The sequence below is a fragment of the Tiliqua scincoides genome, chromosome 2 (assembly GCF_035046505.1).
Source record: "Tiliqua scincoides isolate rTilSci1 chromosome 2, rTilSci1.hap2, whole genome shotgun sequence".
Taxonomy (NCBI): Eukaryota; Metazoa; Chordata; class Lepidosauria; order Squamata; family Scincidae; genus Tiliqua; species Tiliqua scincoides.
In genome coordinates, this window is record NC_089822.1 from 56,061,492 (window position 1) to 56,082,543 (window position 21,052).

Genomic DNA, 21,052 nt, shown 5'->3' on the forward strand with positions numbered 1-21,052 from the left:
CTCTAGACGTCTGCCCTGCCACTTCATCATCCGCAGCTCCTCAGAAAACCAAGGAGCCGCTCTGACTCTGCGACTGGGCAGAGGACACTCGGGAGCGATCTCATCCAGGGTCCTGGCCATCTCCATATTCCAGAGATCGACCAGAGCGCTGGGTGGGTCTCCAGCTCTGGCCGCAGGAAAATCCCCCAGAGCCCTCAGGAATCCATTTGGATCCATCAGCCTCCGAGGGCGGATCATAAAATGTGATCCCCCGCCATTGCGGAGGTGAGAGGCCGCAACAAGCCTAAATCCCACCAGAAAGTGATCTGTCCATGACAAAGGAGTGATCTTAATATCCTCCACCTCCAGATCACCATTAGCCTGCCCAGCAGTAAACACCAGGTCCAGCGTATGTCCTGCATCATGCGTTGGGGCAAATATTCTTTGAGACAGACCCATGGTTGCCCTGGAGGCCATGAAATCCTGAGCCACAGCTGTTCCCGGGGCCTCGGCATGGACATTAAAGTCCCCCAACACCAATAGGCGGGGGGACTCCAGCACCACGCTCGAGACCAACTCCGTCAGCTCAGGCAGGGAGTCTGTTGGGCAGCAAGGCGGGCGGTACACCAACAGAATCCCTGTTCTGTCTCGCCCCTCCAACACCACACGAAGACACTCAAACCCAGTGGACTGCTGAACAGGGTTTCTGGTAAGACGGATGGAATCCCAGTAGACCATTGCAACCCCGCCTCCCCGCCCCTGTAGCCTTGGCTGCTGCAGTACCTGGAAACCCGGTGGACAAATCTGAGAAAGGTTAACCCCCCCCCCCAGCTCACCTAACCAGGTCTCCGTGATACATACCAGGTCGGCCTTTTCCTCCAGGATTAAATCCTGGATTAAATAGATCTTATTATTTACCGACCTGGCATTAAGAAGCAGCAGTTTCAGACTCAGGGGGCTGTTGCCAGGCATGCCAAGGGTCAGAGGAATGTGGGGAGGGCCAGAAAGAGGGACAGTCTGAGGGACTATAGAAAGTAGGTGCAAAATTATGCACTGAGATATTGCTTGTTTACATGTTTATTGGCCAAATATTATGCCCATGGAAAATTTCTCAAAGGAGAAATGACTGACAGCCCAATCCTGAGCTGCCCAGGGCGGCCCCGCTTGGAGGCATCACGAGGGCTGCGGTCGCATCCAGCACCTCCCACATTACCATGGGAGGCACCTCAGGAGTAGGGGGCATTCGTTCCCTACCCCCAGGTAAGGGAGGCAGCCCCGCAGTGGGCGCCGCTAAAGTAAAGGTGCTCGTGTAAGGCACGCAGCCTCCACGTGCGCCTAGGATCCTGTGGAGCAGAGCTCCGCAGATCCTCCTCCTGCCTGCCCCCAGGCACGCCTCTAGTATGCCCCCCCTCCCTACATCACGCCGGCCTCCGCGCCCCCTCCCCACGTCACTGGGCCTCGCTCCTCCCCGGAACGCCCCCACCCTGTTTGCCGTTCTGCAGCTCGGCGATGGCAGGCACCGCCGAGCTGTGGAACACGGGTACCCACCAGGTGGTGGCTCAGCGTCAGCCTGGCACTGAGCCACCTCCAACAGGAGCCCGGCAGTAAGCCCCACAAACATGCCTTACGGCACATTTGCGACTGTGGTCTGTGCCGCGGAGGCGCGGTGCAAACCATAGGATTGGGCCCCCAGGGCCCAATCCTATTCAGTTTTCCTGTGCCGGTGCAGCTGGACCAATGGAGCATGCAGTGCATCCTGTGTTGGGGAGGCAGTCAAGGAGACCTCCTCAAGGTAAGGGAATGTTTGTTCCATAATCTCAGAGCTGCATTGTGATTGCACCGGTGCTGGAAAGTTGGATAGGTTTGGGCACTAAGGCCCCAATCCTATGGGCCTTCAGCGTCAGTGCTGAGCTCCAGTGCTGGCACTAGATGTCATAAACATGCCATAAGGCACACTTACGGTACCAGGGGAGGAGGGAGTGCGGGTGCAGGGTCAGTACCAGTAGGCGCTGCACATCATTGATTGGACAGCCAGCTGGTGCTCTCACCACTGGCTGGTGGTGAGTATTTTTGGGGCAGGTGGAGGCAAGAAATGGGGGGGAGGATGGGCAGAGGGAGGGGAGGATCAGGCCCAAGAGGGGGGCAGAGACAGTGGCAGGTTCTGCTGCCATATCCTATCTTCCCTCTCAGTCCACACAGTCTGACACAGCTCTTCTCAACTCTGTGCCCATTCAGACATGGGCACAGAGCCGAGAAGACCCATTGCCACTGGCTGTTTTCTACCCAGGGTAGGGGAACAAATGCTCCCTTCCCCTGAGGAGACCTCCAGAGGTATAGCCATGGCTGCCACCAGACCAAAATGAGTCTTCAGACTTTTGATTCAGACTCTGTTGGTGATGCAATCCTCGGCATAGCCCATGAGGAAAGTCTTATCCATTGCTTCAGAACTTGGCTCTGTAAGTACCATCTCTTGGATCCCCATAGTAATTTCCAGTGCCGACAGCTGCAGATATTGAATTTCTGTTGAATAAGATTCATGAATGAGTAAGGAAAGAATTATGTGCTTCAGTTAATATTATCAGTGGAGTGCCAACTGGACGTCGAAAGATGCCAAAAGTCATGGTAACTTAAATCACATCTAATTCAGAGGCACATTCATTAGAAGTGGTTATTCTTTTGGTAGTTAATCCCACCAATTCTGAGAGCAGCGTCTTTAAGAGAACACAAAAATTTCATCCCATTTTGAAGAGACTAAGCAAACCATTCCAACAATTACAACCTTGGAGATATATAAACTGAAATTTGCTTCCGACGGGACACAGACGAGACACACAAAAACAGTTTTAAAATCAGTTGAGTGTTCTGTGAATCAGATAAATTTGTCATAATCTTGTGTAGCTACTATTCTCAAAGAATAATCTGGTTTATAGGCACAGTGGCTCTGTCTCAACAACAAGGGAGTACAAATGACAACAAAGCTGCAAGCTATGGAAAGAAAAACAGCCAGTCATCCCATAAAGAACTGATTTTGGCAGCACAATTATAAGACACGAATAACTAATGGGATGAAAAGTTGGACTGGGACTCAGACAATATGTCAATGGTAGCCTGGTAGAAATCATTGCAGGAGCTGTACACTGAATCAGGCTCCTATGTACCTGTCTTAACAATGCTAATCTGAAACATGACACTGCCAAGTTAAGTACTTTTCAATCCCATTTCTTTCAACAGGAGTGTTACATATACACTTCAATCTCTGGACGGAAATAAATGGGAATTTTAAGCTGGTTTGTGCCCTTATATTGTTGGTAATTAATTGTACAAGTAAACATGTAAATGTAGTAAATAGTTGCTGATACTTTGCTGGATCTACATAATTCTCTGTGATAGGATACGGGGGGGGGCATTTAGGGGGCATATTTTGCACACAAAAAAAATTCTCACCCCATGGATTACATTTGACCCATTTTGGAAATTATTCAGGGTAATGCAAAGTGAAGCAAAAACATCCACCCACTCAGAGTGGGGCAAGGAGCTGTCGCCCTTGCTTGGATTTGACTTGGTGACCTCATCATATGCCAATCACATATCCAATTTCTACATGAAGTCTATTACGAGCGGTGAGAATGTTTCTTGCTCTCACTCTGATATGGCTTTTTATCTTCACTGCTAATGCTGAGACATGACTAGGCAGACTACAGCACATGATTCTGATTGACTGGATGACACTGCTAGCAAGAAGAGCCCTGTTCAAAAGATTGTTTTGAAGCAGCTACCGAGAGGAGCATACTGATGGGGAAAAAACATAAGTTCTTTGGAGGCTTTTTAAGAACAATTTGCTTTACTTGAAAGTCCTTTTTTCATACAGAAAATGTTTGCCCATGGAAATTTGGCACAGACTCACAGCCCAATCCTATGCACGTCTACTCAAAAGTAAGTCCCATTACAGTCAACGGGGCTTCCTCCCAGGAAAGTGCGGATAGGATTGGGCTTCTAGAATGTAGCAAGCACAGACCTCATAATGCACATATTCTATTATCAGTATATTTTCCTTTTTGGATCATCATCTCTTTTTCTTTTTCCAAATTCTCTGGCTAAGCAGAAGGTTAGGTTGTTACAACTTTTGGAAAAGCTTTTTGAAAGCTTGGCATTTGCTGGGGCTGCAATTATATCATTTTCATTAGTAATTTGACCAGTTCATGTCAGGATAGAAGGATTTAACACACCAGTTGAGAGCTGCAATTTATGGATATTGAGTATTATACTTCAAAAAGGCCTAAGGGCATCTGAAAAGCATTGGTAGATGAAGGAATAATTTCTTGAGCCTAAAGGGAAAATAGCAAGATCAGAAAGAAAGGAGTTTGGAGCATCTCTCAGGCATCCCTCAATTTTACAGTCTTATGAACTGTAAAACATTCAGCTAACTATCTTTCTCATTCAGAGTTACTTGTCAGACTGAAATGGTCTGATAGCCTTATATGTAAGATTTCCAGTCAGCCAATGTTTAAAGGTAAATAAACCTATTAACACAACGAGTTATCTTGAACTATTGGCTCCAAAATTTCAGCCTGTAATTTATTTGCATATTCTAGCACAACCTTAGAGCATGGGTGTCAAACATAAGGCCTGTGGGCCAGAGGCAACTCGTGAAAGCTCTTTATTCAGCCCTCCATCTCTTTCAGCACCACCATCAACTGCTGTCAACTGCTGAGCTCTCCTAAGGTGTCACTGCTGAAAGGGTGGCACTGGGCTCTCCAATATCCTGAAGATATGGGATCAAGATTTGCGTACAGTGGGCCCACATTATTTGCAGGGGTTCTGTTCTTGGAACCCCCATAGATAAGGAAAACTGCAGATATTTAGACCCATGGTTTTTGGGCCTCTCCACCCTCTGAACCTGACCAGAGCTGAGCTCTGGTTGGGTCTGGAGGGTATTCCAAGGCCTGCAAAAACAGTGCGCAACCACCCCGCTGCCTCTGTGGGCCTCAGAAGTGAAGGCATTCTGAGACCCAGGGAAACCCTCCAGGGGCTTCCCCAGGCCTCAGAATGCCTTAGAATGCATAAAAACATCACTTCCGGTTTTCCAATGGAAACCAGAAGTAGCTTTTTTTTTTTTTTTTTTGCCAAAATGGCCATTCTGAGACCCACAGAGGGAGCGGGCGGTTGCACACTGCCTTTGCAAGCCTCAGAAGAGCCTCTGGAGATGAGGGGAGCACAGCTCCCCTTGCCGGCAGAGAGTCCAGGTCTGTCCACCCATGTGTGCTGGAGGATCAGCGGATAAAGGAATCTGTATTTTCAGGCAGACCTGTATTTATTCTGCATTTGCAGCTATTGAGTTCCTGAGTGAGAAAAAAGTGCTTATTTCTGGTCATGACCAGATGCAAATACTTGCATCACTTCCAGCCCTCAGCAGGCATTATGAATGCTATTCAGCGCTCTGTACAAAACAGGTTTTACACCTCTGCCTTAGACGATCAAAAGTCACATCAATGGAATGTATCTATCAGGGATGTGCTTGGAGTCATTGGAGTTAAGTCGCAAATTGCCAGCCCCTTCATTCGACTCGCGAGTCATAGCGCACAGCTATTGTGACTCGACCTGAGCCACATTTGCAGTCATTTTACTTAAGTCATGAGTCATTATGAGAAACTAGTCTTGTGCTGTTCAGAAAAACCTTTAAAAATCAGCGTTTTCACAACCCGAATCAAATCATCACAACTCAAGTGCCCATCTATTCACACCTAGGTAAATGTTAGCACACTACTGACATGTCCACTCAAGCAATGCTAACATAATATGTGAATTGACTGAGGCATGCAGTAAGTGCATTTCAAATGATGTGGCTGTATGTGGAATGCCTATGGTGGATAAGCACTTATCCCACAGCTCATGCCAAGTATAAAGTGCATTTGCAAACAGAAGTCAAATAGGACTTTCAATGCTCTTCTGGATGCAAACCAAGCTTAAATTAAACAAAGTTTGTTTTAGATACTCTTTAGTCACATTCTTCTCTACTCTCTCTTTGAAGCAGAAAGTTCTTGAGACTTATTATATTTGGCCTGCTCAGCCTATATCTTAAATTACTCAGAGGCATTGTACCATCTAGGTGCATCTCTCTTGCAACCCTTGACAGCCAGTTGATTTTCTACAGTTTGTCTTTGTCCATTGTTTGCATGCAGTGTATGTGTAGCGATGGAGACTTTCAAATGTAAAAGTAGAAGCCTGAACTAAACAGCCTTAGCATCAGCTCATAAAAGATGTAGTGAAGAATAGACGGGAACTCTTGGTCCACTCAGTTTTGAAAGAGAATATGGAATAGCCCTGCAATGGGCCAAGGTAGAATATTTGTGCTGCACATGTATCAACGGACACGTCCAGACTTAAAAGAAAAATCCTTCTTTTTTCTCATCCAAATTTTAAAGACAGAATCGCCTTAGTACCCTAGAAGAGAACTCTTGGTCTGCTTCACTCTCAAAGAGAATATAGAATCGCTCTCCAATATGCCAAAGGGGAAATACTTGTAGTAAAATCTTCCTCAGATGTTTCTCAGCAAGCCCGGAAGGTTCAATACAAAAGAGAGCCTTTGTTTTCAAAGGTCTGCAAAGCCATTTTTAATGTTTCCCCCCACAATTTCCCCATCTTTCATTGAACTGCTATCTCCCAAGCAACCAAAACAGAAATAAAAGTAGCCAGATTTTTTTAAAACATCTAACTCAGATTTCTAGTGATATTTTGTTTCTGTTCATAAAGCATGATATCTTTTAAGCAGATTCAAATCCAAGTTGTTTTTCTTTTCTAAAGTTTGTTTAGGGTTGTAGGTTTTTTCCTAGAGAAGCTGTTAGTGACCTCACATGATACAACTCACGTGTTTCTTATTTATTATAGCATAACCATAGCAATATGCATAGTTCTACCTTCTCTCTTCATTCTATTCACACTAGAACTCTATGAGGTTACACTCTATACACTGCAAGAGAATAACGGGTCCAACATTACCCTGTGAGCTTTCATGACTGAGCAGGTTCAGTACTTGAATCCAAGTCTCCCCACTGCAATCCTTAAACAACTACACCACATTGGCTCCCCTGTTGCTTCAAGTACCACAGCGATCTTATTGCTATGTATGCAAATCTAAACTGGTCAGATTTCCAAATATATGAGATTTTAAAAAATGAAAACAATGCATAGTAGATCAGGATCCACCTACGTATTTGAAATCTTAACAGAAACTGAATGAAATGACTTTGTGACACATATAAGATCAAGCCAACACATATATGATCAAAAATATAAAACAAGATTTACTATAAATTAGCAAATCAACGGACTACAAAAAAATCCCACAAAAATCAGAACTATAATAAACACCACAGATAAGAAGCAATACATATAATCAAGGAAAACCAAGCTTTAAACTTAAAAAAATAGAGACTACAGCTCCAATCCTATCACCACACTACAGCATGCATCCACGCCAACAGAGACTACACTGCATGCTATAGAGGGGCAAGGTTGGGCTGCCTGCAGAAGGTAAGTAATACTTCATGGTAGGCTGCCCGTGCTGATCGCCTATGGATCTCCTTAGACGTACACCAGCCATTTTATTGGTGTATGTCTAAGAAGAGAAAAGGGGTAAGGTTTTAAATAGAAGGGATAAGATCTGGAGTGCCCAACTGCCATTGGGTATATCCTGTCCCTCCCCAACATGACCCCTGGTTCCTCCCCAACACACCCCTTTACTTCCCCATGCTGTGTACGAACCACTCCCCCAGCAGCTTACCTGCTCTGGCACAAGCTGTTGGCCACGGCAGAGCAGCTCCAATGGTGCTGCTGCTGCTCTGTTGCAGTGGCTCAGAAACGGCTGCTGGTGGCATGCCCTGCATGTTATCAGCAGGCAATTTATGACAGCAGGACACTGTCTCACTGCTATAAATCCTAGAATAGGATTGGGCAGTAAGGCTGCAATCCTATACACACAATAAACCCCATTCAACTGAATGGGACTGACTTCTGAGTAGACATGGTTAGGGTCATGCTGTAAGAAATAAAAGCTTGTTCAAAAAAGAAAAGTTGTCAAAGTATTGTAGAAAATTAGCAGTCCTGCTCTTATGCAGAAAAGAGTCCCACAGGCTGGGTGCCACAATAGAGAAGGCACTGTCATGAGTTACTGGCAATCGCCTTTCCAAGGGCAATGGCACCCACAACAGGGATTCACAAGATGACCTCAAGTGACAGGGAGACTCATATGAGGACAGACAGCCATTCACATTTCTGGATCTCAGGCCATAAAAAAAAAATGAAAGCAAAATGACTCTATATATAATGAGCGTAGCCAATATTACTGTATTGCTTCTGAGTACGATCCTATGCCCATTTTCAAACGAATAAATCCTCTTGAGATCAGAGGGCTTTACTGCTGAATAAACACGTTTAGGGTTGCACTGCTCACTGGTGTTCTGCAAAGTGAAAGAAGCGCAATACTCCTAGCACCAATTCATCTGTGAAGGCAGCACCGCGGGTGGCCACTTGTAAGGCAATTACATGGAGCAGCTCCATGAGGCCAGCAGCTAATATGAACCAGTTTCCCATGTGATGTGGTTCATTTTCAACCATGTCAACATAACTCTTCTTTTCCATGGTTTCCAGTGATGTGGCTGAAATTCTTAGACTCACACAGGGAGATACTTCACACAAACAGCCTGCCCAGTATAGCTGCTCCACACAGCCGTGTTTCATGTGGCCACCACAGCTACAGATGAACTGTGTCATATATTGAATACTTAAAAGAATACTCAGGATCAAACTACATGTGTTGTTTAAAGCATTACTTGTCCTAAGGGACTTGGCTTTTCTTTTAGACAGCAGCCAGTTAACCCTACCCCCCCCACCCCAATCCAGCTGCCATGTGCCCAGCAAAAGGCTCCCATTTATGCCAATGAGGTACCCCACCCTATTTACTAGGACAATGTTACTCAAACTGTAGGTCGGAACCCACTGCGTGGGACGTAAGCCACTTTCATGTGGGTCCCCATTCATTTCAATGTCTATTTTATTCTTAATATGTTAAACGATGCTACCATGGGACGTGCATGCATATGGGGAAATGTTACAGATCTGTGCTTTGAACAGGTAGTATGTATATGCTTTTAACAATGATAGTCAATGGAGCTTACTCCTGGGTAAGTGTGGATAGAATTGCAGCCTTTGGGGTGTTTGGAGATCAGCAACTGCTTGGGAGGTTTAGTACGGTTCTTCTTTGTTTTAAATAACTTTTTAAATTTATACATATTGTAAACTTTTAATTAAGGCCAAAATCCTAACCCAGTCCCCTCCCTTCAAGCTAACCCATGAGACAGGAGCTCCTACTATATATAATCACATATTTCTTTAAGAAAGGTATTGTTGATATTTACTTCTGTGCCACATCTCTTCTAGACTTTCTTTGGACATGCAAAAGAGAAGAGGAAACTGCAGGGCAGTGGGTGATATTTACCTTGGAACCAAAGGGTTTTGGCATGCTCAGAAGAATATCTAACATCTTCCTTTTGAGAAGCACATTCTGTTACCCTGCATATGCCTGATCTTGTCTGATCTTGGAAGCTAAGCAGGGTCAGGCCTGGTTAGTACTTGGATGGGAGACCGCCTAGGAATACCAAGTGCTGTAGGCTTATACCATAGTCTTTCGAGACTGAAGGTTGCCAACCATTATCCCTGCCATGTCACAAACAGCTTCTCAAACTTGGAGGAAGTTTTGAAAAGCTATTTGTGGGATCGCATAGGGATCTGCACTCAAAAAGAGAGATCAACAATTCTACTAGGCATCCCAAGCCCTTTTAGGTGTCTGTAGGATCCATATCACAGGTGTGTATTTATGTATTCTTATAAGACATGGATCTTAGAAGTGCCAGATCACAGGTTTTGATCTAAAGTTGCTGGAGTTTAGCCTACTTCTAAGGGTCTTCAGCATAAAATTTCAGGGTAAGAACGAAGACTATCTTCTGTTTGGCTTGATATTTTCTGCTCTTTATCTATCAGGCTCCAATTGGGGGTGACTAGGCATATCCAGATCTTTCCCTCTAGCCTGCCCTGCCAGGTGCCATCCCCTGCGTTCACAAGGTTCCACTATGCTTCACCCCCTACCCACCAAACTCCGTCACTGAGCTAGCAGGCACAACCCTTTATATCAAAGACCACCCCCAGCCTCAGGGTCTGCGACCAGCTCACCCTGGTCACAATATAGTGCCGTAGAACTAATTCAGAAGCAGTGACTGAGGGCCCAATCCTATTCCATTTTCCAGTGTGCCGGTGCAGCCGTGCCAATGAGGCGTGCATTGCATCCTGTGGTGGGGAGGCAGTCACAGAAGCCTCCTCAAGGTATGGGAACATTTGTTCCCTTACCTTGGGGCTGAACTGGTGCTGGAAAGTTAGATAAGATTGGGCCCTGAAGCCTTCTAGTTGAAAGCAGGGCTGCAGATTTTCTATACTTTTGCAGTCAGAAAGCAGCTTATGTGAGCAATGTGGTGTCATAACAGATCCAGCATGACACCTTGAAATCAAAGATGTCCTCTCTCTTTTGTAATGTGAAACCCCACTAATCACTCACATGGTAAATGTTCTCCTACAGTTTCCTTTCTGGGAGCTGCAATAAAAAGAATTCTTGCATACAGTTAAGGTAACCTTGGAAATGTACATGGGTGTTAATTATTACAATGGTTTCTATATCTTTTTTAAGTGGCAAAGACCTGTGACCACATATTTCTCTAAGAAAAGTATCTTTAATCTTGACTTTTGTGCTGGATTTCTCTTCTGGTCTTTCTTTGTACTTGCAAATGAGAAAGTTCTTTGCTCTGACCTATATTGCCGTTACTTCAGAAAGTCAAACAGTTTGCCAACATGGCTTCTTCTTTCTGACAAGAAAAGGAACAAGGAAAAAAAAGGACCTTAATGATATGCCACACTGTCACCTAGTGAATAAACATATTCATTACATCTAATGGGCTTGGCCCAAACAAAGTTAAGAACATTTGGGTCCCATTTGTTTCAAAGGAAGAGGATTAAGAATATGCTTTATTTTTTCATGGAAACCAACAGGATAGAATGTTGAATAACAGCTGGACAGAGCACAGCATTTAAACGTATTGTTTAATTTCTTCAACAAAGTAAACTGAAAAGTGAACAAATGCAGTTACACTGATCCATTTGGCTCAGTCATTCTCTACACTGAATGACAGTGGTAGTTTTGCATGAGTTCAAACAGGGATTCCTTCTTATACCTTCCTGGAGGTGTCAAGGTGTCAGTGATGTAGCTAATGATCATGTAGCCCGGTGCCAAGCTCAAAATGATGCCCTGGAAGTGATGACACAACCGGGCTTTTAAAAAAGTAAAAATGGGAGAAAATCTGCTTTCTTTCCCCAGCAACTCACCACCCACTAGCTCTGCCGCTTCCCCCCAAGTTTCTTCCCATATTAACACTTTATTGGTTCCCTGCTGTATCCTAACAACACCTAATTGGCTCTCTTAACAATAAGTGTCACTAGTCAGTTTTGAGTTAAGAAAATCCAGTTTTTGTTATGTAACACAGTTGTGTTTTTATTTTCTGTTTATTTGGCTATAACTTCTGATAGAATAGAGATATTTTGACGTGGTTTGTTTCACTGCATTCTGCATTAAATTCCACATTGAAGGGTATATAACATGACGGTATTATTCAAAAATACCAAGATTTTCACAATTTTGGCCACTAGTGTCAAGCTCAGGTTGTTGCCCCCCCCAAGCTTGTTGCCTGGTCCAATTGCTACCCCCTGCACCCCCTTAACTATGCCACTGAAAGGATTAAACCCGGGTCCTTCTGCATGAAAAGCATGAGCTGTTCCACTCAGCTGTGGACCCATCCCCACAGCATTTGCTGCACCAGTACTCCCAACTTCTGACCTTCCTACCCTCACAGTGGATGTCATCTACTAGGGGGAAGCACATTTGGGGAGACTCCTTGATCCAGAACTCTCTCTTGATTGCTTGGTAGCTAGGAGTGGCTTTCATCAGCTGGTTCCTTAACTGAAGTCCTTCCTAAAGAAAGGAGACTTGGCCATGTACACCCATGTACTTGTCATAACCAAGTTATGGAATATACAGCAATGCTCAAAACATGGGTTTGCTCTTCGAAAGAGTTTGGAAATGGTAGTTTGCTCAGAGCCCAACCACCAGATAGTTGGCTGGTGGGAGCAGGACTGAGCATTCTTACACTTCAAATTATACAGGTTTAATGGTTGCAGTCTAGTAAAAGTTTGAGCACCCAATGTTTTACCCCTGTCTTTGGTGGGCATTCAGTTTGGCTGTACTTGTCGCAAGAGGCGACTAAACAGCCACCAGGTAGATGGGACTCGTCAGCCTGGGAAGGCAGCTCATCTGAGAGAAGGAAAACTCTGATCCCAAACCTCCACTACATCCAGTTATGGAAAAGGCTTCAGGAGTCAACCTCGAGGCTAAATCCGGAGCCGGAGTCCCTGAGGCAGTTCATGGCTGAACACAGTCACGTTCTGGCAACTCCTGCGACGCCGCTGGAACCAACCGTATTGGCCTCTGCCTTTCCATTGGACCATTTCAGCGACGTGGAGAGGGGGGATTTGCTGCACGGCTAACAGTCTATCCTCTATATCTACTTTACCCAGGCTTTGCACACTGGAGAGGACACTGTTCCAGAACCACTATTCAGAGCACGATACCATAGTCTTCCGAGACTGAAGGTTGCCAACAACAGTGGTGGGCATTCTCAAAGGTTTTAAGAGCACAGAAACACTCAAACCATCCTTCTCTCAGCTAGAAGGTCTGACTTCTATATGTTAGTAACAAGCTGGTTACTGGGCTTGTGCCTTCAATTAGCACCTAAGTGCTTCCACTCACACCTGTCAACTCACTAACCATCTGTATATTTCTAGGAAATAAAGAGAACTTATACTTCCTCCTGAGTAGGCTCTTTCTTGTTTTTCAAACCTTGAATTCTAGCATTTGTGAGAACAGAGAGCCAAGCATTGTTGATGCTTAAAATCTCCTCCTTTCTATTCATGTTCTTCTTGCACTTTTGAATCTCGATCGCTTCTCTCTCTCTTTATGGGCGTAATATTATTTAATCTTAGCTAGGACCTGTGTATGTTCAAACTTTATCTGATGGCCAACTTTTAAATCACATTCTGCAACTGCTGATTTTTCTGCCTGCTGCAGGCAACAATGTCTTTCATGTTCTTTCAGCATCATGCTTACACTCCTTTTTGTGATGCCTATATATACCTTCTCACAGGTATGCAGTATGCACATGGGATGCAGTACACCCCTGCTCCAGAAAGTGAGTGTCTTGGATCCTTCGCAGACCCAATCCAAATGTATATTCTAATCCAGGTGTGGGCAAACTTTCAACTTTACGGAACCTGGACCTAAAGGCCCAGATTCCCTAACGTTTGCCCACCCTTGTTCTACTCTGAGCACATTACCCTAATCCAGTGGTCCCCAAACTTTTTGGACTGGCAGCTTTCTTGAGCTCCTGGGCCATTGGCCATAGCTCCCCATTAGGGCTACAATCCTATACATTGTATAGGGCAGTAGTTTTTTTGCAAGGATTCTGCAGCTCCCCTCACTGATTTCCCTGGCTTCCCAGGGAGCCACAGCTCACAGTCTAAGAACCACTACCCTAATCTCATGCCAGGTACATTGACAACCATTTTGTTTCCCAGCTTGCTTGAAGAAGCTGACCTTGAACTTTAAGGTCTTCAGTGGCCTGGAACTAGGTTGTTTTCTAGGCTTTCCTACTGGCAGGGGTGAGTGAAAGGCAGGGTTTTCCACTTTACAGGAAAATGAGCTGTTTTACATTCACCTTCAGCTAGAGGTGATCATTGGTAGTAGGGAGGAGTCATCATTCCTTGCTGGGCTTCTGCCTTTACCTTTGTTCTCTTGTACATATCTTTTTAGTGGTTGATGGAAGGGAGAATTTCCATCTGTTGTTTTGTATGGTTGTTTTAATATTTAGTTAAAATTATGATTTTACTATCTGAAATTGGTTTCATTATGTTCCATTTTTAACTGTTGTAAGCCTTTGAGGGTTATGGTGTGGAAAAGTAGGATATTAATGCTAAGAATAAATAAATGACTCTTAAAGGCTGCCTTTACCCACACAAGTCTACCCAAGCCATGAGGTGTGCATCACTGGTTCTGATCTTTGGCCAATCCCTACATCGTCTACGGCCGGTGGGAACCAGTTAACAGAGCCTTGTCAGTAGTGGCGCCACAGCTGTGGTATTCTCTTCCCAGGGAAATTCATCCAACTCCAAAGAAGACATTTTTATTTTGTACAGTGCTTACTGACTGATTTTATGCACTGCTAGATCTTATTGCACTGCCCTTATCATTGTATTGCACTTCGATGGTTTTATTGTATTTGTTGCATTTATTGGATTTGGGCTTTTCATTTTATCAAGCTGCCTTGTGAACATTTTATATGAAAAGGCAGAGATGTCAAATGTAAACATGTAATATAAATTGTACTGTAATGTTAAAATACATTACATAAATTCACAAGTTGCTGTTGCTTCACAGCATCTCTGCCCATTTGTTATCTGGAACAGATTATTGACATGTCACACTAGTGTAAGGCTTGAATAGTCTGGGTTCACTGCAGTGGCATAGCTAGAGGGGGTGCAAAGCACTAGGTTTTGCAGGGAGCCTCATCACTGCACAAGCGGCCCCTCCCTTTCGAAGCCATTCCAGGCACAGGAAGCAAAACAGAGGTGTACACTGCTTCCTTGGCTTTCCACAGAGCAGTTTTACAATTCTTTTAAAATACGTTTTCCTTTTTATAAAACTAAAATTTAAAAAGGAAGAAATTACCATATAAATGAATGAACATTCATGCTGTACTTTTAATTCTTAAGGCAGCTCCAGACTGAAGACTGGGGACAAGCACTACAAGCAAGTATAGTCAATATTCAAATAGCTGATAAGAACTTTGGTCAAATGCATTGTGAAGTTAGGAGTAAGTCAAGCTCATTCCAAGAGAGAGAGAAAAATTGCAGTGATTTAAGTTTAAAGGTATATCTGTATGCATCCCGAGTTTCTCAGGTAGCATCTACAATATGTGGACTTAGAAAAAATCCTATCAGAGCAATGAGCAGACACTGATCCTTGCCTTTCATCCCTTGATTTAGCTGTGGGATTTCAAAACCAGAACAGGGGAGGGGGGGTGGAAGCACAAGGAGCCTGCAAGACTCTGTTTTGAGCAAGGACTAAACTTTTATGGTTTGAAAGGATGATGAAAGTGAACCCTTGGAGAAATTCTAGGGACAGATCTTTTAAAACCAAGCATATCCTAAGCACATCTCCTCAGAGAGACAACTTTGGGACTCCATGTTGTGTTCAAGGTTAATAAAATACTCTGAAAATAAATTTGGGATGACAGCATAACTGTTTACCCGCAAAGGGTAGGTCTAACAAAACTCATGTTAGTCTTAGTATTCTTCTGATGGGGAGGCATCCATGGAGTCTCCTTGTATTTTTCACTGCTTGCTCATAATAAAGATCCTTTGAAGGGGAACAGAAAGGTGAGAGGAGGAGGATCCGTCCATTGTATGAAGAACGGCATTGAGCGTTAAGTTGGAAATGTTAACACTTTTCACACTTTCCCCACAATGGTTCTCCGTAAAACTTGTTTTAAAGACATAGGGCGCAATCCTAACTTGCGCTGGAACAGGTAATCCAGGAGGCTTGTGATGTATCCAGCACAGGATTATGGCCAGCAGCAGCTTAGCCAGAGGCAAGGGGAAACTTTTCTCCTTATCCCTGGGTAAGGGCTGCTGGCCCCAATGGATCTCCTCAGACTTGCGCCACCTCCTGAGGTGGCACAAGTTCAAGGAGAGCGCAGCGGCTTCAAGCCGCTCCATTCTCCCTGGGGATGGGGGTTGGGATCCAACATAACTGCCAGATCTCAGCCCTGTCTCTGGCTCCCTGTGCACCCACCCCTGGGGCCACCCATCACCCTCCCTCCCCCCGCCCAGGAACGCCTCCCTTCCTCTTCCTCCCCACCCCACCTAGTTGGCATCCTTCAGTCTCGGAAGACCGTGATGTCACGCTCTGAATGGTGGCTCTGGAACAGAGTGTCCTCTCCAGTGTGCGAAGCCTGGGTAAAGTAGGTATGGAGGATAGGCTGTTACCCATGCAGCAATCCCCCCCTCTCCACGTCGCTGAAATGGTCCAATGGAAAGGCAGAAGCCAATACAGTTGGTTCCAGCGACATCGCAGGAGTTGCCAGAACGTGACTGTTTTCAGCCATGAACTGCCTCAGGGACTCCGGCTCCGGATTTTGCCTCGAGGTTGACTCCTGAAGCCTTTTCCATAACTGGATGTAGCCACAAGGCAGTGGAGGTTTGGAATCAGAGTTTTCCTTCTCTCAGATGAGCTGCCTTCCCAGGCTGACGAGTCCCATCTACCCAGTGGCTGTTTAGTCGCCTCTTGCGACAAGTACAGCCAAACTGAGGGCCTATTCTTATCCCCAGCCCCCAGGGCTATTCTTATCCCCACCCCACCATGCCTACCTTTTCCACTTGTGTCGGTGCAGGTGGGCCAACACAAGCGGCGGAGGGAAAGCCAACGCAGAGGCTTCTGTTAGCCTCTCGGAGCACTGACCTGGCTTCTCCTCGAGAAGGCTCAAACACGCTTTACGGCACATTTGTGACCCTCCCAGGCCAGTCCAAGGGACTTGGGCTGGCCGAACTAAAGGTTAGGCCCATATTCTGATAAACATGCAGAAAAACTTCAGTCATTGTCATTCACCTCTTTCACTCTATCAGCTTGATATAGTGCTCCCTTCTTTGGAAAATAAAATAATCAAGGCTAATTGCTGACTTATAGCACAAGCCTATACAGGGTTACTCAGAAGTAACCCAGGAAAGTATGCATAGGATATGGCATATGCAAAGTAGGCAGCTTTAGCAATCCCTTGGAGAGTAATGCCATGATCAGAAACACAGGAGAAAGAAGCCAAAAACACACAGCAGGATTTTTTAAAAGACAACCATAATTTTTTTTAAAGTTGAAACAAGTCTGGAGCATAATTAGTGATTAATTTATTTACAAAAGAACTAATCAGGACTCAATTGTGTCAAATTATCTTGCCTGGGAACTCTTACCCTTAATTCCAGATTTGTGGTGGCTTCCTGAAGCTACCCACTACTAAGGAACAAGTATCCTCCACTGTTCAAAGGCACAGTCTTGATGTGCATATTATCCCGGATTGAGCCCTAGCATTCTAACTGGTTCAAGGCTGAGCCCTGGAGAAGCCTACCTACAGTGGAGCTCTGGGCACATGGACAAGCAGCCCAGTCCTATGATTCCCAGCACCCACGGCTCCAGTGGTGCCAGTGGTGCCAAAATGGCAACTGCTGGATCCCGTGGGCGCCAGGACACCAAAGGAGGTCTCTTCAGGAGAAGGGAGTGTTTGGGTAGACAGCAGCTGGTAACACTGGATCTCCTTGAATCAGTGCCTACGTTTGGGTGGCCACAGAGCCAAGGAGTCCTGTGTCAGGCTGTCCGGGCTGGAAGGGAGGGTAGGAAACGGTGGCAGAGCCAGTTCCGCCCCTGTCCCAGAACGCCTCCCCTCCCCCCCACCCCAAAAGCCCTTACTGCTGCCCGGAGTTCTTCCCTTGCTCTGGGAGGCATCTGTCTGGCACTGGGTCCAGCACTGACTAGCACTGGCCCAGTGCTCTCTACTTGGAGGATGCCATAAACATACTTTACAACACGTTTACGACACCCAGTGCCAGTACTGGAGCTCAGCTTTGGCATTATGGCCCCAAGGACAGGTTAAGAAACAGATAGCATTTCTAAGGTGATCAGTCTACTGTACATTTTCCTGAAACACATGGTAGCACCTTTCCTCAAATAATGGCTAGGGCAGCTTTGGCATAGGCAGGGAAGGGAGGGACAATGAATGGGAAACAGCAGTTTCCAAAGCTGGATCCAGGAGACTTTTCTTACTGATCAAGCTAAACTTTGTATTGCCTGCATCAAGTTTCTGTTTATTAGACCACATCTAGTCCAGAGAAACAACAGGAGATGTTACAAGTGGGGAGGGTTCTGCACTCCTCATTCATGTACCCCTTTTGCTGTTGAAATATGGGTGACATGCAGATGCCACATTCCTATGATGAGGCAATTACATGTTTCAACACATATAACTGCCTCTGTCACAGCTAGTTTGGCAATGGGTAAGGATTAAAATGAATGGCTGTGGTTGCAATGTAAATATGTTATCCGCATCGCAGTATATCACAGCTATGCATCTTAATGGTGCCAAAGTGACAAATATATCATTATGTTTCAGTGCAATTTTAGCTCCCTGCCTGCCAGCTGGTCAACTCTCCATTTTCCTGTAAGAGATTGGGATTGCAAAGATAATTTGTCAGAGCTGAGGTGGAGCAGCCACTAAGATGTTTGCACTTTATCGGAGTTCAGGTCTGTGCCTGTAGGAAAAGACCAACATCTTGTATAAGGAGAGCTCACTGCATTATGAATGCACCATGAATGTGGCTTCACAACAGAATTGTACAGATGAGTATTTGAGTCTTCTCCCACTTCCTCCCTCCTTCTCTGTCTGGCCAACTCAGACATACCACTGCAGAAAGTTTTATTGATTCTCTCCAAATTAACCAGAAGCAGGAGATTTCAGAGAATAAGGGCACAATCCTAACCCCTTATGTCAGTGCTTTCCAACACTGACATAAGGGCAATGCAGCTCTGAGTTAAGGGAACAAATATTTCCTTACTTTGAGGAGGCCTCCGTGAGTGACACCCAACTGCAGGATGCAGCACATGTCCCACTGGCACTGCTATGCCAGTGCTGGAAAGCACTGACATAAGGGGTTAGGATTGTGCCCTAAGTGGAATACTAACATTTTGAGCCAGCATTTTATCAGCTGGTGTGATCATCTGGAAATCCATCTGTGAAGACAAGGTAGAAGGGTGCATGGTGAATGCACCTGGATCACACTTTTAATGGTACATGTCTTGTAAACCTTATTTTAGGCAAGGAAGATCCATTCACTTAGAGGTACTAAACAAGAGGTATAACCAGCATTTGCATTGCAGGTGGAATAGAGAAAGTCCCGACCCTTAGTTTTTGTACAAGCATCCTTAGCTATTGTTTTAGAAGAAGGAGGACTATGATTGGTCTAAAACTGGGGTGAGAGCTTGTGATTTCATGAAAACTCCCCACACATGAGCAATGGGTACACCAAAAAAGAATAAGAATCCTGTACACCTTAGGTGTTAACTAAATTACTTCATGTGAGCTACAAAAGTGGCCCTACTTGGAACTGCACATAGTTTGCAAAATTACCTTTAGATATCCTGGGCCCTTGGAAAGGACTCGATATTTAGAAATACCGGCCACCACCAGGTGTGCTGCAATTAACCAGGTAGTAGTAGTAAGGACCCAATAATAATACCAGGAAAAGATCACCAAATATAAAGATTTACAAATTGAAGCTGACCACGTATGGCAAAAAAAAAGAGCTGAAACTGTACCAACCATTGTTGACAGCTAGGAGCAATATCAAGAGTTGAAAAAACACTGGAATGTTCAAGGTGTAATCGCTACACACCAAATTGCTACACCACTGAAAGCAGTCTTGCTTGGAACAGCACACATTTTACAGACCCAATATTCAACAGGCTAAATTCATCCACCAACTTCTGATAGGCTGCACATAAGAATAAGAATGCAGCATGTGTATAGCACTTTGAGAGTGCAAGTACTTGACATGTATTGTTTTGATGCAGTTCTAACAGCAGCCCTGCAAAGCATTGTTTCTTAAACTGTGGATCAGGACCCACTTGGTGGGTTATGACCCTTCTGGTGAATACCACAGAGCCTCCAATGAAAACATAGGTGATGGAAAGAACTAATTTCCTCAAGCCCTGAGGCTATTCAAAATCAGATAGCTGCTAACTGCCCTGCAAACAGCTGAGTTGCTGCAGTTTGCAAGCCTGAATAACTATAGAGAGAGAAATATTTGAGCAACTCTTTTTCTAGTGTGTTTTTTCCAAGTCCACCCATGACAGGTAGTGGGGGGCAGGTGAAGGCCCTGTGGAGCGTCACATAACTAAGCCCCTCGAGCCTTGAGGCTATTCATTGGGGCTGTCTCATTTCATTATATGAAATGGATCAAGGTTTTTTTTTTGCAAACAAACAATACTTGTTTCTAGATCACCTTTTCTTTAAGTCTTGTAAAGCGAGGTGGTCCCAATGGAGTGTCATTTTAAAAAGTGAGGTTATAAAAGTTCTAAAAAGTTTGGGAACCACTGCTGTAAAGCAAGTACAGTCATTCCTATATTGTAGTTGGGGGGCTGAGGAAATGGCTTGCCTGAGGCCATCAGGTGAGCTCAGGGCAGAGGTAAGTTCTGATTTGCAACTCGGCATCTAAGAGCCCAATTCTGAGCTCTTCGTGCTGACTTACTGCCAGCATGCACTGTTGCAAATGTGCTGTAAGGCACGTTTGGGGGCTTAGCGCTGGCCCAGCACCAGAGCTAACTCAGTGCAAAACCACACTGGTTCAGCACCAGTGGGAGGCTGGTGGTCTGCTGCTTGGCAGTTGCCTGAACTGCCTGGTGGCAGAGAGGTGAGTGGGGGTGTGGGGGGGGGGAGGCAGATGGAGGAAAGGGAGGAGGGAGGAAGCAGGAAGGGAGGGGGTGGGACTGTTGGAGCTCAGCTCAATCGGATCCAGAGCCCCACGTCAAGTCTCTTGGCTCTGTTACTCTGCACCTGCTCAATAGCAGGCACAGCAGGGTTACTTTCCTTATGCAGGAGAAGGGGATGAATGTCCCCTTCTCCCAAGGAGGCAGTGGTGGCTGCCTGGGGTATGTTGGATGCCGTGGCAGCCCCTCACGCCAGGCAGCTCAGGATGGTACTGCCCAGACTTTTCCAATTACCAAGTGGTAATACTTGAACAGTAAACATTTGAAGATGCAAGTTCCACTCTTAGTCCAAAGTTTGCGCATGTCATAACATGTTTGTGGTGCTATCAGAGAAAAAAG

General features: G+C 45.2%; 1 protein-coding gene across 1 annotated transcript in view; it reads left to right on the forward strand.

Moving 5' to 3' along the window:
• Positions 1-1,488: 1,488 nt before the first annotated feature.
• GRAMD2B (GRAM domain containing 2B) overlaps positions 1,489-21,052 on the forward strand; it is a 111,807-nt gene continuing 92,243 nt past the window's right edge. The window contains exon 1 of the mRNA XM_066612564.1: positions 1,489-1,583. Within this exon, the coding sequence (XP_066468661.1) occupies positions 1,489-1,583 (95 nt within the window). The remainder of the gene's footprint in view (positions 1,584-21,052) is intronic.